The sequence below is a fragment of the Hemicordylus capensis genome, chromosome 5 (assembly GCF_027244095.1).
Source record: "Hemicordylus capensis ecotype Gifberg chromosome 5, rHemCap1.1.pri, whole genome shotgun sequence".
Taxonomy (NCBI): Eukaryota; Metazoa; Chordata; class Lepidosauria; order Squamata; family Cordylidae; genus Hemicordylus; species Hemicordylus capensis.
In genome coordinates this window covers 30601336-30617914 of record NC_069661.1, presented here as the reverse complement: position 1 = coordinate 30617914, position 16579 = coordinate 30601336, and the positions used below count along the sequence as shown (strand labels likewise).

General features: G+C 41.3%; 1 protein-coding gene across 4 annotated transcripts in view; it reads left to right on the top strand.

Moving 5' to 3' along the window:
- Positions 1 to 16579, top strand: part of EIF4E (eukaryotic translation initiation factor 4E) — a 36557-nt gene that overhangs the window by 7563 nt on the left and 12415 nt on the right. Inside the window, exons 1-4 of one of the 4 annotated variants that reach the window (XM_053252266.1) lie at positions 7207 to 7288; positions 11788 to 11894; positions 15309 to 15514; positions 16011 to 16106. In XM_053252266.1, the coding sequence (XP_053108241.1) occupies positions 15507 to 15514; positions 16011 to 16106 (104 nt within the window). In that variant the 5' untranslated portion in view covers positions 7207 to 7288; positions 11788 to 11894; positions 15309 to 15506. Of the gene's footprint in view, positions 1 to 6659; positions 6885 to 7206; positions 7289 to 11367; positions 11539 to 11787; positions 11895 to 15308; positions 15515 to 16010; positions 16107 to 16579 lie in introns of those variants that run through there. The other 3 variants (XM_053252267.1, XM_053252264.1, XM_053252265.1) reach the window with 3 other exon arrangements.

The window sequence follows — 16579 nt, the reverse complement described above, 5'->3', positions numbered from 1 at the left end:
GTTGATAGAGGGACTCACACATATATACACGCACACAGAAAGCTGGGTGATCTCATAAGCTTACTTTCCTTAAGGAAAGGACGCTAAAACTGGTTAGTGCTTTCCAAAGTCAACTACAAGGCGCATTTAAAATCAGCTATGTAAGGTTTTTACAGATCATTCTTGCTTGATTTCATCAGAGTGACAAATATTTGTAATTTTAAAGAGGGAAGTGCTCCTAGAAAAGGCATATATTTTGTAAGCATGATTTAATTTTTCAGTGAGTACAAGCTCAAACTAGGGACTGATGGACTTGGAGAGCTAGCATAAAGCAGTGTTTAGAGTGTCAGACCTGGATTCAAATCCCCCCTCAGCTATTATATTCACCTCGTAACTTTTGGAACATATCTCAGTCTAACCTACACAGTGTTGTGAGTATACATGGGGAAGGAAGAAGAATGCATGCTACCCTGACCTTCTTGGAGTAAAGCGGGACATGTAATGAATAAAATGAGCCTTGCTAATTAATATGAAACTATTAGCAAAGCTTCTTTTACTTTAATTTTATTTATTTTAATTATGTAGGCTCCTGGCCTTCAGACTCCATATGCACTGCTTGTAATGGTAATGTTTATTATTGGACCACAGTACTTGATCCTTGAGCTAAGGACGGTGTATCCTAAAACTGTTTGAATTTGCATGAAAAACATAAAATACACCAAAATGAGATGTATTATCTTTCATTATTCACCTCCAAATCTTCTGTTGTGGCTGAAAAACATTACAAGAAGTGTGTAATATATTGGCTGCACAGAAGAGATGTGAGCATAGTCTTGACTATTCAGAGTCTAGGAACAAGATTTTAAAGCATAAGATCATTAAAAACAAATAATTGTATGGAATGAACAGTCCAAGCTTCTGCACAGCATCAGGTTTCACTTGTAATATTTTGCAATAAAATGGTGCATAAATCTTGGCTTCAAGCTCTGGGATCTGACTTTCCCCTCCACACACACACACACACCGCCCCCACTTTGTTCTTCTCAGCAAGAACAAAAGCCAAAGGCAAGACTCAAAAGTTGCTCAAGAGAAAGCAGAAATTAAGAGAACCCTGAGCAACAGTGAACCAATTAAAAAGGAGGATTATAACAAGACTAGAAGGAAGAGACCTTGTAGCCAAACCAAAATGATGGCATTCTAGCTCCATCTTGCATGTCCGTAATAAAGCACATAAATTCAACATTTCTGTTGATAGATCAAAGGTGTGCAGGCTTTAGGCTTGAGGAATCTACTGTACTTAAAAAAAAAAAAAAAAAAAAAAAAAAAACCTAGAACTCTATGGCCCACCAGCTAGAGCCAGGTGCAAAATAGTGGCACTTAGAATTAAGGAACAGGGTGCCCCGATCACATGCTCAGGAATTCCAGTACCAAAACTGAACTCACAGTCCTTTGACTCCTGGTTTCCCCCACAGCCATTTCAGCAGCCTAATTGAGAAAATAAAAGAATACAGGCTTTTTGTTGTTGCTTTGGTTAAACAATAAGGAGTCAAAAACCTGTAAATCATTTTTTTGCTTATCACCCAGAGGCTTACGGATAGATGCTGACTTACCTTCTGCCCATCCCTCCTCTCAATTGTAAATATAATACTTTAATCAATAAGTTGGAAGATGGATGTCTATGCAGTGCATTGTAGGGAGGATGTGTTTTCCATGCATTTCCTATTCTTTCATTTTCTTATTTTGGATATATAGGTCGTGATTCAGAGTTGTGCCTGTTTCTAATCCACTCATGCTCTGGTGTTTATTGTGTGGGCTTCTGCTGTTTCTCCCCAGCCCAGCCAGACACTGAAATGAAGTTAGCATGCCTAGAATTGGGCTGCAATTTTCTCAGGTTTAACCTCCCCATGTACTACTGTCTTTAAGTGAGGCTTTGTTTCAGATCCTATCACTATATGAAACCAGATTGGTCTCTGCTAGAAGCAGGGCCTTCTCTGTGGTGGTGCCTTCATGTTAGCACACCCTCCCAAGAAAGACCCACCAAGCTCGTTCTACTGGATATTTTGGAACACATTTATTTTGCTTGGCTCTGGGGGAGTTGGCTAGGAAGCAGGATAAAAGTATAAATAATAGGAAATGAGTTATTTATGTTACTGCTTATAAGTTATCTGTACTTTATTATAACTGTGCCTTAGTGTTTTGTTTAAATTGGTTGTAGTTAATGGAGTTTTCCATTACTGTGTATTATTGATTTCAAACTGTAGCCACCTAAAAAGCTCTTTTGAGTCAAACTGGCAGTAGATATATAGATATAGATATAATAATTAATTTTAAGTGCAGTTTGTGGTTCAGGATAAGAATGGATCAAGATGCTGAAGAAGAAAGGCATGATTCAGCCTGACACACTAGTGCTTGTGTCAGTATGAGTCCTCCTCACTAGATTATGGCTACAAACTTGGCAAGTGTTTCTCAAGCGCTGCTCATCCCTAGAACCCTATCCAAAATAACAAAGCACTAATAGATTTCACAATATAGTTGTGCATATACTGTAGATGGCTGTAGAAGCTCAAGCCCCAGACCAGACAAGATGATCTAGTTTTGGTATACATTTAGTTAAATTCCTTTGTTTCATAGCAAGAATATAGTTGTGCATGACCCAGAAAAAGTTAGTCATGATTAAAGTTGCAATCTTTTGCTCACATACATGGAAGTAAGCCACACAGAACTCAGTAGTCCTTTCTTCTAAGGACAGGGGTGATCCAAGATGTTGCTGTCTGAGGCAGAGGACAATCACCCACCCACCCCTCATCACTACCATCTGCAGCTGGGTGCTCAGCATTCTCAGGCGGTGACTCCCAAGGCAGCAGTGGCAACATTTGGGCACTTTTAGATTATGCCACCAAGCCAGGCAGTGGTATTCCTTGGAGGAAAGAAAAGGTGCCCCCTTGTGGGGCAAGAAGAGGGCAATGAACAGCATGCCCTAGCAGGGCAAGGAAGGGCAGTGGCAATGAATGACAGGGTGGCAGGGGGCTAGCACTAGCCAGCCTGTTGTACCCCTCTCTACACCTGCACCTGAGGTAACTGCCTCACTCTGCCTCATGAAAGGGCCATCCCTATCGAAGGATCAGGCTGTAAGTCCTGTTTAAATCAGTGGGATTTTAATTGGGAATTCAGTCTCATTCCATTGCTTTCATTAGAAGTTGCTTATTGTGAACTTTTGCTGGATCATGCCCTATGCCTTTTATATTTAGAAAATTATTATAAAGGCTGTCAGAGAGAAACAAAAAAGTCACTGAGCGCTTCTTGTTAATAGGTGTATCATTTCTTTCCACCTAGACATGTGGAATTAGTAATTCTATCTCTGATGTGGCAGTTACCTGGCAAATTATTGGTACTGGCAATAAATAAACATGCTTCTTCATCCTTTTGTCTGGCCCTGCCTAATAAAACATATGTGAATAAATAATGTCATTCATTGTGGCTTAGTTTGAGCTTGTCAACAGCATCTCCTCACCTGAAAACTTGATGAATAGACTGATTGGTCCCCAGTTTAGTACATGGGCTATTTTTGAACATTTCTAAATAAGTCCCAACATTTCTAACATGGTTTAGTCAAAGATCTACATTGATTCTATGTCTCTTCCCATCCCTGCCCTCTTGAGTACAAAATGGGCACAATGTTCCTAAGCTGGACCCATATAACTACTAGCTGAAGACCAGAAGCTGGAATATATTAAGATGAAACACATGCTTAACTATGCACAGTCTTAGATGATCTTTAGTTGAACAATCAAAATGCTTAGAAGTCTTATGAATGCAAAACAAACAGTCTAGGGGTGCTTCTGGATCCAAGTCTCTCCTTGGTGTCCCAGGTTGAGACAGCAGCCAGAAGTGCCTTCTGTCAGCTTTGGCTGATATGCCAGCTACGTCTGTTTCTTGAGTTAGACAACCTCAAAACAATGGTACATCTGCTGGTAACCGCCAGACTGGATTACTGCAATGCACTCTATGTGGGGCTGCCCTTGTACGTAGTACGGAAACTCCAGTTGGTCCAGAATGCGGCAGCCATGCTGGTCTCTGGGTCATCCAGGAGAGACCATATTACTCCCGTATTGAAGGAGTTACACTGGCTGCCAATATGTTTCCGGGCAAAATACAAGGTGTTGGTCATAACCTATAAAGCCCTAAACAGCTTGGGCCCTGGGTTTTTAAGAGAATGTCTTCTTTGTTATGAATTCCACCTCGCATTGAGATCATCAGGAGAGGTCCATCTGCATTTGCCACCGGCTTGTCTAGTGGCTACTCAGGGACGGGCCTTTTCCGTTGCTGCCCCAAGGCTTTGGAATGCGCTCCCTAGTGAAATAAGAGCCTCCCCATCTCTGACATCTTTTAAAAAGTCTCTAAAGATGCATTTCTTCACCCAGACTTTTAACTGATATTGTTTTGTTTTAATGTTGTTTTTAGAATATTGTTTTAAAATTTTAAATTGTGTTTTTAATTTCTTGCTTTTAAATGTTTTGTTTTTGTTTTTAATTAATGTTTTACTTTTAATCTTGTTGTAAACCACCCAGAGACATAAGTTTTGGGCGGTGTAAAAATATGATAAATAAACAAATACAGTACAGATTTCTAGATATAGCACTTATGTCATATACACAATAAATCAATTGTTGTATTATATCCAGTAACTTTATGTTTTGTTGTTTAGGATTTTGTCCCAGTGTAGAGTGTGTATGGGGTGAAGTCAAAAAGGAAAAGGGAGGGAATGAACAAGGAGAAAATGGAGTTGTTTCTGAATAAGCTCTTCCTTAAATCTATATATGATTACTTTGTGTTTATGAGAGAAACAGCTATAAAACATCAATGTCTCATGGAATTAACACTGGATCTACCTTATTGTAGCTTGTACCTATTGTAGTTCTCTGTATTGGCATGCTGTTAATTTAATTCTTCGGTTGAAAGCATTTTGATGATGTATATCTATCACACTATCCCAATTACTATTTCTTTTATACCCAGCCAAAGGGCATTTTAAATTTATAAAACAACCTTTAATTCAGCTAGAGAACAATCTTGGAGACTATAAAGGACATCATCATCATCATTTATTTATTTATTTATTATTCAATTTCTATACCACCCTTCCAAAAATGGCTCAGGGTGGTTTACACAGAGGAATAACAAATAAATAAGATGGATCCCTGTCCCAAAAGGGCTCACATTCTAAAAAGAAACACAAGATCGACACCGGCAACAGTAACTGCAGGTACTGTGCTGGGGGGTGGATAGGGCCAGTTACTCTGCCCCTGCTAAATAAAGAGAATCACCATGTTAAAAAGGTGCCTCTTTGCCCAGTTAGCGGGGCAGCCCAATTAGCAGGGACATCTCTTACATATGATTTGTCAGCATGCTTATTAAAGTGCTGAAAGTATTGTATTATTTATCCAGCTTGTTTATGAAGCTATTATTTTAGAAAGGTTTGAGACATGTGCCGTTGCATGACATATGGATGTGTAACTTGCACAAGTTTATACATTTTGAGTCTTATTTTGTACTGTCTGGATGCAGAACCATAACTAATTGCAGGACCTGTTAAATGTGTGTACCTCGGAGTATGTGAAGAATGCTTTTTCTCTTGGTGGACTAGATTTTTGAAGGGGCTTAAGGCCCACATTCCTCCAAGCATGAGTGCTTTCCTCCATCTGACAGGAGCTTGTTTTCAAAATCAGGGGTAAGAATAGAGTACCTTTGATCATGTACAGTGTTTGAGCTCAAAAAGGGTATTTCTCTCTCTCCATAAAATCGCATATTAAAGTGGAAAAATAAACATGAAATAACCAAATACATCATTTCCCCACTGGATTTTCATTTTCCCATTCTGATGGCCAGCAGGCCTGGACTGGCCCACAGGGCATATTCCCAGTGCGCCCCATCCGCAGGGCACCCCTGCACCCAGCTGCACTCGGCAGCAGTGAATACTCCCACCCTTAAGTACCCCTTCTGCTCAAAACCCGACACCCGCCCCACATACATTCCACCGCCCTCTCAGTGCCCCCAGACTGGCCCTGATGACCAGCCCAATAAATGAAATTCTGGCCTACTGGCCACACGTATGGGCTGAGAAGGTTCAACCACCGGTAAATTTACCCTTTAAAGATGTACAATATTATTTCTTAGAGTATGTTTGTCTGTTTCATGTATACAAGTTTAGGAAGGCAGACCGCATTATCGAGTTCAAAGACAGCTAGGCTGCTATCCGTCAACTAGCATATACATTTCATGTTTTTATTTTTATGAAATCTATGAGGCAGGGACATAGTGTGATCATGTGCCCGCCATCCCTTCCCTGCCCCTCCGCCCCGCCCCCTCGCATTTTAGATAGGGATCTGAATGCCGGTGACTGAAGGGATGAGGAGGGGCTTGCATCACACATGCTGACATCCCCGTGACAGCAAAGGGGCAGCCGCATCGTCAGGCATCAATGGTGGGATGCAGACAAGTTCCACCCGGAGGCGGCTTCTGCAGTTGCTGTTTTAGGACTCTAGGGGTCACTTTCTCTTCCGAGCAACGTCGCCTCAGCCTGACATGCCCCTGTCTGCCTTTCCCACGTGACTGTCTCTCCTGTAAGGGAGAGGGCAGGGAGGGAGGGGAAAAAAATAGAGCTTCATCCGATACTACAGTTCCCAGAAGCCGCTGCTCTCCCTCCCTCCGGCCGCGGCGATCAACCCCTCCCTCGCTACTCGGCGTCGCGCACGCGCCGAGCCGCCAAAACGGCCGTCGCCTCCACGTGACGCCCCGCCGGCCAATCGGTTTCGAACCTGATTTGTTATCCGCCTTCCCCTTTTACCTCTCCCCTCCCCTCCGCGCTTGTGCGATCAGAGCGATCTAAGATGGCGACGGTGGAACCGGTGAGTGTCCCCATTCCCGGCCCCCCTCTTTGGCTTCCGACAAATTAAGGGCAAGGTCCCAAGAGAAGCGGTGGCCGAGGCAGATCATCCAAAAGAGGCCGGTAAAGGGATGAGGCAGAAGAGCCGGCATGAAGGAGACGAAAGAAAGAAGGGGGGCGTCGGCCTGGGAATGTGCCTGTGTGGCGCGCGCGTACGGCGAGCGAAAGGCGCCGGCGTGTGCGATGGAGTAACTGAGGGGTAGGGGAGGAGGGAGGAGCGGGTGGACGGAGGGATTCCGAGCGGACGGGCCGGGAGGGGGGGATTGTGCCGTCACCGCCTGGGCGGGTGGGGGGAGCGGCGCGCGCTCTGAGGGGCGACAGGGGGAAGGGGTCGCGTGACGAGGAGGCGGAGAAGAGCCAGAAGGGGTGAGGAGAGGAGGAGCAGGAAAGGGGCGCTGCAGGCGGGCGTGGGGGGAGGGGCTTGGGAGGAAGCGTGTGTGTGTCCGCCCGTCTTCTGTGGAGAGGAGGGGGTGGTGTTAAAGACAAAACTTGTCCCTTCTTTTTTAACTGTGCCGGTGCGCGTGGCTCTGAGGCCGAGGCGGCTCGTGCCGTTCTTGCTGGCGCCTCTCTCGCGGTCCCCCCCCCCCGCGCCTCCTCCCCACACACCCCGCCTTCTCCTGATAACTTCTCGCACACGCGCCTGTCCTGCCAGGGACCGGCATCTTCCTTCCTTCCTTCCTTCCTCCTCGAGGCCTGTTTCCTTTCCGAGCGCGGCCTTGGCGGCGACATCACTTTTCCAACCGGGCGCTCGCTCCCTCACGGAGGCTGGAGGTGACCCTGGCCCGTTTGTCCGCTGTCGAAGGCGCTGTAGTGTCTGTGTCGTCCCCCCTGCCTCCGCCAGACATGGCTATACTTTAGGTGCCTCGGTCTAACGTGTCCAAGCCGGTCTGTTCTCTTCCCCCCACCCCCCTTATTTCTTAAGAGAGCTGTGGCCGTGGAGAAGCTCTTGGGACCGGCTAGGATGAAGCTACCGTCACGCTTTGCTTGTAAGCTCTAGACCCTTGGGATTTCTCTCGTTCTGTATGTCTTGAGCCTATTCGGCTTCAGCCTATTCCCGAAAGCAGGCTTCATCCTCCTTAAGTTTCGTCCGTACAGTCGCTCCACACTTGGGTGGATGCTTCCTTTCATCCACACGTGCACACACTCGCAGTTGCAACAATATTGTGGCCAAAGGGCCTTCTGATTCATGAATTGCAAAGCCATGGCTTTTTCACTGCTACAATTCTCCTAGTATGGGTTGAGAGATGATGGAAAAACCAGGGTTTGTAGGTGCAATGGAGCACTTGTTCACTAAGTGCACGTTGGCCATCTGTTCCAGGGGAGTAAAAAATACACTAGTTGTGGGCTAGGTTGTCCTGTAAATTGTCCTGATTTGGAATAGCTGTGTTTCATTGTAGGCAGAAAAGGACTGAGAATTACCTGTGTATGGGATCGTGTTCAGTTTGACCCTCTGTGGTTGGCTGCAGGAAAATGCCACAACTTATTTTTAACACAGTTTTCAAGAGTAGGTATAGTTTAAGGGTGTATTGTTTTTCTGGGTCCACAGCCATTTCTGCATAATACAAGCTGCTTCATAACTATTAGAAACCAAGTAAATATGGAATGATTCATATTACTTGTAATCCTAAAGACTACAGCTCTTTTGGAAACTCCTTTCCTGATTGTTCCCAGTGTTAACAGGCCCTTTATCTTTGTTGGTTTCATGAGCTTCCAAAGCAGGTGTGCATAGTGGAGGAAGTTGTATTAAACTATTTAGAGTTTACAGGCTGACCAGTGCCATGATTGAAAATCTTTCTGGGTTACTTAGTATAGTAAGGGTGAGTATTTAGTCTTTGCTTTCCAGATCTAAAATACTTTAAAATAATATTGTTTGTATCTTCAGAGTCAGTCAGCATTACACTTGCATTCTCAGAGTACTAAATCCTGCATTAGTGTGTGCATAGACTAGGCACCTGTAAGAGCAGGGCATAGAATAATATAGGATAGTCCAATTCTGTTAAAATATGGGACTATAATTCTAAATTTCAGAATATTAAACTACAACAAATTGAAATGTGGTTTCTAAAATATTTATTGTGGCTGACATCCATATTACTCATGTACTGATGTGCCAGAGTTTTCTGCCGTATGAAGGGCAATTCTTGGCTATTTCCCCTTTCCTCTGTACCCATGTGCGCCTCCCAAAACTAACTTCCTGAGTTACTCTTAACCTGGTCTACAAATCTTCCAGCTTTCCCATCTCATGAAAAGGAATGAGATGCTACTCTGCTGTACTGAGAATTTGTGGGGCCGGGGGAGAATTGTGCTGTTTTAGATTTGGTTTTCCTTGGAATCTGAAATGAAATACGAACTTTAGTTTTGGTTTTTGACCTGCATGGCCATTAGGTGATTTTTGAACTTGATTTTTGGTTTTGATTATGAGGGTGCATTTACCCTCTTGTTTACAAATCAATGACACACATGCACTCTTGCACATACTTCCTAGGGATAATCACCTGAAAAACATTAATTACAACTCTGAAATTGCCAGGTTTGTCTAATATTGCATTGGAACTTATGAAACAATGAATTTTTGGAATTGTAAAATTTTCTGCAAAAAAAAATAGTATTAGTATCTCTGAACAAGGGTAAGTGTGAAGTGTTGAGTTCAGTGTCTTGCTGTTGAACTAATGTGTTGCTGTCAACACTAATTCCATTGCAGGTTGCTACACTGGCATGACTAACTTAGATGCATAGTTAAAGGGATGATAGCTTTATGAAGTAATTGTTCAAAGACATTCTTCACTTAAGGAATAGCATAATAGACAGATCAGAGCTTTTAATTACAGCTAAGAATTCAGATGCTGACACTCTCAATTCCGTTTCATCGGTCCTGAGTTGGTCATGTCATATGGTTCTTTTTCTGTTTACTAAATGTGATTGACATACTTGTGAATCATCTGTTAGTCAAAACTGACACAACGAATAGTGCTGTATTGCCAGTGACCTAACATAAAATTAAGAACCAGATTGTTGCAGTTCTAATTCTGTTGGATACCTCTTAGCAGAGAGCAGTTTGCATCTGATTCAGTCTAAGCTTATAAAGGACAGGGGAAATACTTAAAATCACTTCTCCCAAGACATGTTAATGGTACTCTAGAAACAGGTGACTGTTACAGCATTTCTTGGGCCTGTACAGGGTCATGGACACATGAAGCTGCCTTATACAGCATTGGGTCAATGGTCCATCTAACTCAACATTATCTACATTAACTTTCAATGGCTCTGAAAGTTTTCAGACAGAGGTCTTTCTCAGTCCCACCTAGAGATTCTGAGACCGGACCTGGGAACACATGACTTCCACTGAGCTGCAGCCTCTTTTCCACTGTAATCGGAGCCCATCCTTTAGCTAGGGTCATACTAGATTTTTCTTTCTATGGGATGTTTCTGTGTCTTTGTATATAGTTTCCAGTTATATACAAAGGAACAACTGTTTTCTTCATTGTATCTCCAAGACAAATAACTCTTCCAAATTAAAGTAGTAAGCGGGGTGGTAGGTGACTAGAATTGCATCCTTCTACAGGTTTATATTTCAAAACAATAAATGATGTTGAAATCTAACAAAGAAAAACTGCTCAGTGAAATGAAAATGAAAGGGTTTTTGAGGTATTCAGAATCTGGTTTTCTTCTGGTTCTAGACCAGTGGTTCCCAACCTGGGGTCTTCCAGGTGTTGCTAAACTATAACCCCCAGCATCCCCAGCAGCAATTTATTGTGGCTGGTGATGCTGGAAGTTGTGGTTCAGCAACATCTGGAGGACCCCAGGTTGGGAACCACTTTTCTAGACAATTTAGCTGGAAATGCATGAGACCTGTTGCAATGGAACCTTTTTGGGTTTTCATCATTGGAGAAAGGTTCTTTCTTTGAGGATGGTGATACTTTTGCTGAACACATTTAGCAGTATCTTGTTTATGGAACAGTCTCCCCAGTGAGGGTTGCCTAGTGTTGTCACTTTGTTCTTTTAGATACCAGGTGAAGACCTTTCTCTTCACTCAGGCTTTTATAAATTGATTTTAAAGATTTAAAATGTGTTATATTTTTTGTTTTGTGTTGTGATTTATGTTTTATATGCTTTCATTATATGTGTTTAAATGTGTTGTGAGCTCCCCAGAGAACAATTTGTTATGGTGCGGCTCTTTTTATATTATTAATAATAATATAAAAATATTACTATTATATAAAAGTCTTGAACTAGTGCTAGCATAGTTTTCCCCAAGGTATGGGGAGGGCATCCATCATGTGATGGGTTGTCAAGCTCTGCATGCTCCGAGACAGGGCCAATTAACATTCAGCACGTCCTCTACCCCTTCTGCTCCGCCCCATCTGACCCAGTTCTGGTCCTGTCTTGCTCCACAGTCAGTACTGTTTTCTTTTTGTGCGATCTCAGCCTTTCTAATTACATTTCTGCTGTGTGCGAGGGGGGGAAGGAGTTGCCACGTTGTCGGATGGCTGTCCTTTGTGAGTCTGTGATGGTTTTTGTGGTTAGTTTGGCGATCTATCGTGTGTTTCCGATCCCTGGTGGCTTTCCCCCACCCTCTCTCTCCTCCCGTTCGTTCCGTGTGTAAAGAACCCTTCACAGTAAGTCTACCAATGTTTCTTTTTCTTGTATCTGTAGTTGGACAAGGCACACCTACTTCACCAAGCATTCAGTGTTAGAATGGCTTCGTGTGTCCACATCAAAATAATATAGTCACATCCACACTATTAGGACTTTCAAATGTCCATGGCCATATACCTGCACATGATTAAATTGCAAAATAGAAGTTTGTACAGCATAGTATTATCACAGTTGTAAAGATGCAAGTTACTTGTTTACTTTTTGTTTAGGAAACCACTTCCAACCCTCAGACTTCAGAAGAAGAAAAAACTGAGACACCAGCAAGTCAGGAGGTAGTCAGTCCTGAACCATACGTTAAGCATCCGTTACAAAACAGGTGAGATTTGTTTCCCCTGAAGAAAATAATAGCATATCCCAAGACTGGTAGCTAAGTCAAAAATACTACAAGCTGTTTCAGAATGGAATATGAAAAGTGTCAATACAAAGTTCATTCCAAAACATTACTGCATGAAATAAGAACAGCCCTACTGGATCAGGCCCAAGGCCTATCTAGTTCAGCGTCCTGTTTCACACAGTGGCCCACCAAATATCTCTGGGAATCTCTCAGGCAAGAGGTGAGGGCATGCCCTCTCTCCCTGCAATTGGGGTTTAGAGGCATCTTTCCTCTTATGCTAGTGGTGGTCTATAGCTGTCAGACTAGTAGCCATGGACTTGTCCTCCATGAATTTATCTAAGACCATTTAAAGCCATCCAGGCTGGTGGCTGTCATCACATCTTGTGGCAGAGAATTCCATTTTTCACACACAGTGCATTGTGTGAACAAGTACTTCCTTTTGTTGACCCTAAATTTCTTGGCAATCAGTTTCATGGGATGACCCCTGTTTCTAGTGTTATGAGAGGAGGAGAATTTCTCTCTCCACACTATGCATAATTTCATAGACCTCTATCAGGTCCTCCCCACACCCCCGGTCATCTTCTTTCTAAACTAAAAGGCCCCAGGAGTTGTAGCCTTACCTCATAAGGAAGGTGCTCTAGGCCTATGATCATCTTGGTCATCCTCTTCTGCACTGTGTTTTGAGAAGGTTGAAAATAAAAATGTGTCCAGCATCAGTTTCAGGGTGGATTTGATTTTTTTTAATTTAAATCGGATTTTTTTTTTAAATCCACCCTGCTAGTGATTTAAATCGTGATTTAAATCAGTTTGATTTAAATCAAATCCACGCTGATCAGTAATCAGAGTAGATACTTTATGATGGGCTAACTTGGAAATTGGAAAAAGCAGGAATCATTCCCTTTTCCTCATGAAATTTGAATTGTCTGTAATGATCAGGTGGCGGCGGGGAGGCACATCTACCTTTACCATAGCCACACAAATGAGATTCTGAAGCCATATGTGTTGCAAGTGCTGTCTTGCTTAAATTGCACAGTCATCCTGGTATCAGTTTTCATTATAATGTGGGCTTGGCAAAGTAGAGCAATATTGTCACAGCATGCCTGTTTTAAGTAGGAATTTCTTGCTCCACTACCATGTTTTTCATTTCAGCCTAACTGCTTAGTGTTCCCTGTTAAAGGGATTCCCAGATTTGTTGACTGCAACTCCCATAATCCCCAGCCATTACAGCTGGAGTTGGTGGGAGTTGTAGTCGGCATCATCTGGGAATATATACTCTGCTATATACAATATATACTCTGGTTTAGAAAATGCTGCAACAGCTCTGCGTTGCAGAGAACGTTTAATATGATCTGTATTTTGGGGACAGTTTCCCACGATCTAGGCTTATGAGTCGTGTTGTAGTCTTTGCTCTAGCTTTGTCAGCCTTAAGATATGGTCAGAAAGCCGATGACTACCTTTAATACTATTACTGTGTTTCCAGTTGCAAGTGTTACCTTGAGCTAAACTTCAAACCATTCAAAAATTGTTTTTATTTATTTATCAATCATATTTGTTTACTTCCTGATCCATGCATCTCTAGATTGTGTACGCAATCCAAAATACAACAAATATAAAATGGAATAAAAAACTTTTATAGTTGTGAGGTGAAGACCACTTTGGAAAATTATGTTTAACATCAGCAGATCACTTGAACTGGATGTTAGCTAAGGAAATTATGTATACCTTCTATTTGCATTTGACCTATTCGGTACTTAATGGCAAAAATGAACATTATGGTTTACAAATCATCAATATAACATGGCATTCATTAGTGTGTATATAATCTTTGAGGGATAAAATGTGTTTATAGCATAGAATTTGCATCAATGTAGAATGAGACCTTTGCTCTTAGAATGTATTCTTTGTAATGGACTAAACTACTTTGTACCATTTTAGTGTTTGGGGGAATAGTGGCTATGTAGCCTCTTTTAGTTCAGATCTTGCCTTTTTATTTCATTTTGCATCCTGCTTGTGCTATATTCTTCCTTTCTCTTACCGAAATAGCTGCATTGTTGAAATTTTGAAGATAGATTGCAGCTGGTAAACAAAACTACAGAAATTGAAGTTGCTGCATTGATGTGGTGTCATTTTCACAATAGCTTTGCCTCCAATAAAATTCCTTTTAGCAAATCTCCCTTGTAACCTCATGTGACTCACATAAGCTTTATTCCTGATTACCCTAATATCTGGATAGCTTTCATGTTGCATCAAGTTTCATGTTGTGTGAATATATACAATATAAAGTATATATTGTACTGGGCTTTCAAGCATGCTATAAAATAAAACTCTAGTTTGTATAGATGAAATAATGTTATTGAATATTATTATTATTTCTTGTTTACACAGTCAGACAGGTGTTATTGACTGGTTTGTTTTATCCAGACATCGAGTCCTTCCCAAGGCCATGGGATAGCTGAATTTTATCATCAATACTGTTGGTTATTATTGATGATAAACATTATTATTATTATTATTATTTTTACATTTATATCCCGCTCTTCCTCCAAGGAGCCCAAATAACCCTGTGAAGTCGGTTAGGCTGAGAGAGAAGTGACTGGCCCAGAGTCATCCAGCTAGTATCGTGGCTGAATGGGGATTTGAACTCAGGTCTCCCCGGTCCTAATCCGGCATTCTAACCACTACACCACGCTGGCTCACCATGCTGGCTATTAAAGTGGCCATCATAGTTCTGAAGTTCTTGGCCTAGTAAAATGATCCAGTGAATTCCAGTTTTTTAAAGGTGAAATCTCATATTCAGCTGTTTACTACTACTGCAAATATTTATATACTGCTTTTCAACAAGTTTCCAAAGCAGTTTACATAGAGAAATAATAAATAAATAAGATAGATCCTTGTCCCCAAAGGGCTCACAATCTAAAAAGAAACATAAGATAGATACCATCAGGAGTCACTGGAAAGATACTGTACTGAGGGTGGATAGAGCCAGCTGCTCTCCCCTTGTTAGATTAAGAGAATCCACTTTTAAAAGGTCCTCTGACCATTTAGCAAAGGGAGGCGGGGGCAGTGTCAGGTACAGATGTGGGTTTTCAGAAAATATTGGACTGGAAAAATGCATTAAATTTGCATTAAAAGTTTACTCAGAAAACTTTACTATGCACTTTTTTCTGATGTCTTAAATAGATTTTGATGTGGTGTTTGACCTATATATTTTGTAACTGAACAAAACCACCATACTACCCTCCTGCTTACAAATCAACAAAACACATATGGACTCTCTCATACTTCCTAAGAATAAATCGCCTTAAATATTACAACTCTGAAATTGCTTGCCAAATATTGCATTGGTATCCATATTTAATAATTTTTATGAAACAATGAATTTTTATTTTCCCATAGAATCTCTTCCACGTTTAACAGTTGTGAAAATTTCTGCTGAAAACTTTCAAACCCACACTTCTGGGGACTAAATCTAGTCCCTTGCCCAACAGCTGATAACTGAGAATTGAGCTTTTAAAGTGGGGGCATTACATATGTTGTCCCAGCTTCTAGATTGGAGAGGAAACCACATATGCCGTGACTAGTTGTACACATGCAATGTCCAGGTAGGGATAGACGTACAGCTCACTTCTGTGCATGTGGAGCATAGTTCTTTAAAAAGCACACTTCAGATTATATGTTTCAAATAGACTTCCCTAGAACCTGTTCCTAAAAGGAGATTGAATGTAGCTTAACAGAAGTATTTATGATACATTTTTTGTTCTTAGGCAAGCAGTCATATCTAAATGCTGAGCGTTTATCAAATATTTCTCTGCTTGTTAGCATTAGAGTCTGGAGCTGTAGTAGCATGCCTGCATACTCATCGTGATTTAAAAACTAATTCTGGGCTTCATATTCTCTTGATCTAAATTATTCCTTTTCAAATTTCTCTGCTCTATGACCAGTTTTGATACGTCCTGCTTTTTTTACCTTAATTATTATTAGCAATCTTTATACAGTGTAGAATTTTCCAACACGTTTTCAAAGCAGTTACATAGGAAAAAAATATGTTTTAAGTGAATAATTGGCTGCAGCGTACTAACCAAAAACAATATTTTTCAGGTGGGCGCTCTGGTTCTTTAAAAATGATAAAAGTAAAACCTGGCAAGCAAATCTTCGTCTGATTTCAAAGTTTGATACTGTTGAAGATTTTTGGGCGTAAGTGAAATGTTAATCTTAATCTCAGTAATCCTTAAAGTATATTTTTCATCTTCGAGTACATCTGTGCAGCATTTTATATCTAGCATAGAAGAGATCCATATACCAGCTGTGGAGTGCCAAAGTTGGTATGGAGCTGTCAGTTGAATTTGAAATTAGAATGTTTTGTTTTCTGTTACTCAGGATGGTAGAAGAAAATAGAGAGAACTGAGTGTGTTGAATGAATGGTAAACTCAGAGCAGTACATGGGGAAAATGAGCAAATGCTGTAATATTTAACGTGGCTGAATTAAGTATGATTTAGGAAAGTTTCAGAACAATAAACCTGCTCATGGAGATTTTTAGTGTGCAGCTTCTTAAGAAACAGGCCTGCATAGTAATTTAGTAGCACTACATAGTAATTATGCAATGTAGCGATTGCTATTGTGTATTTAAGGAGATGTGAGAAATGCAATTAAATGTTTGGGATAATGG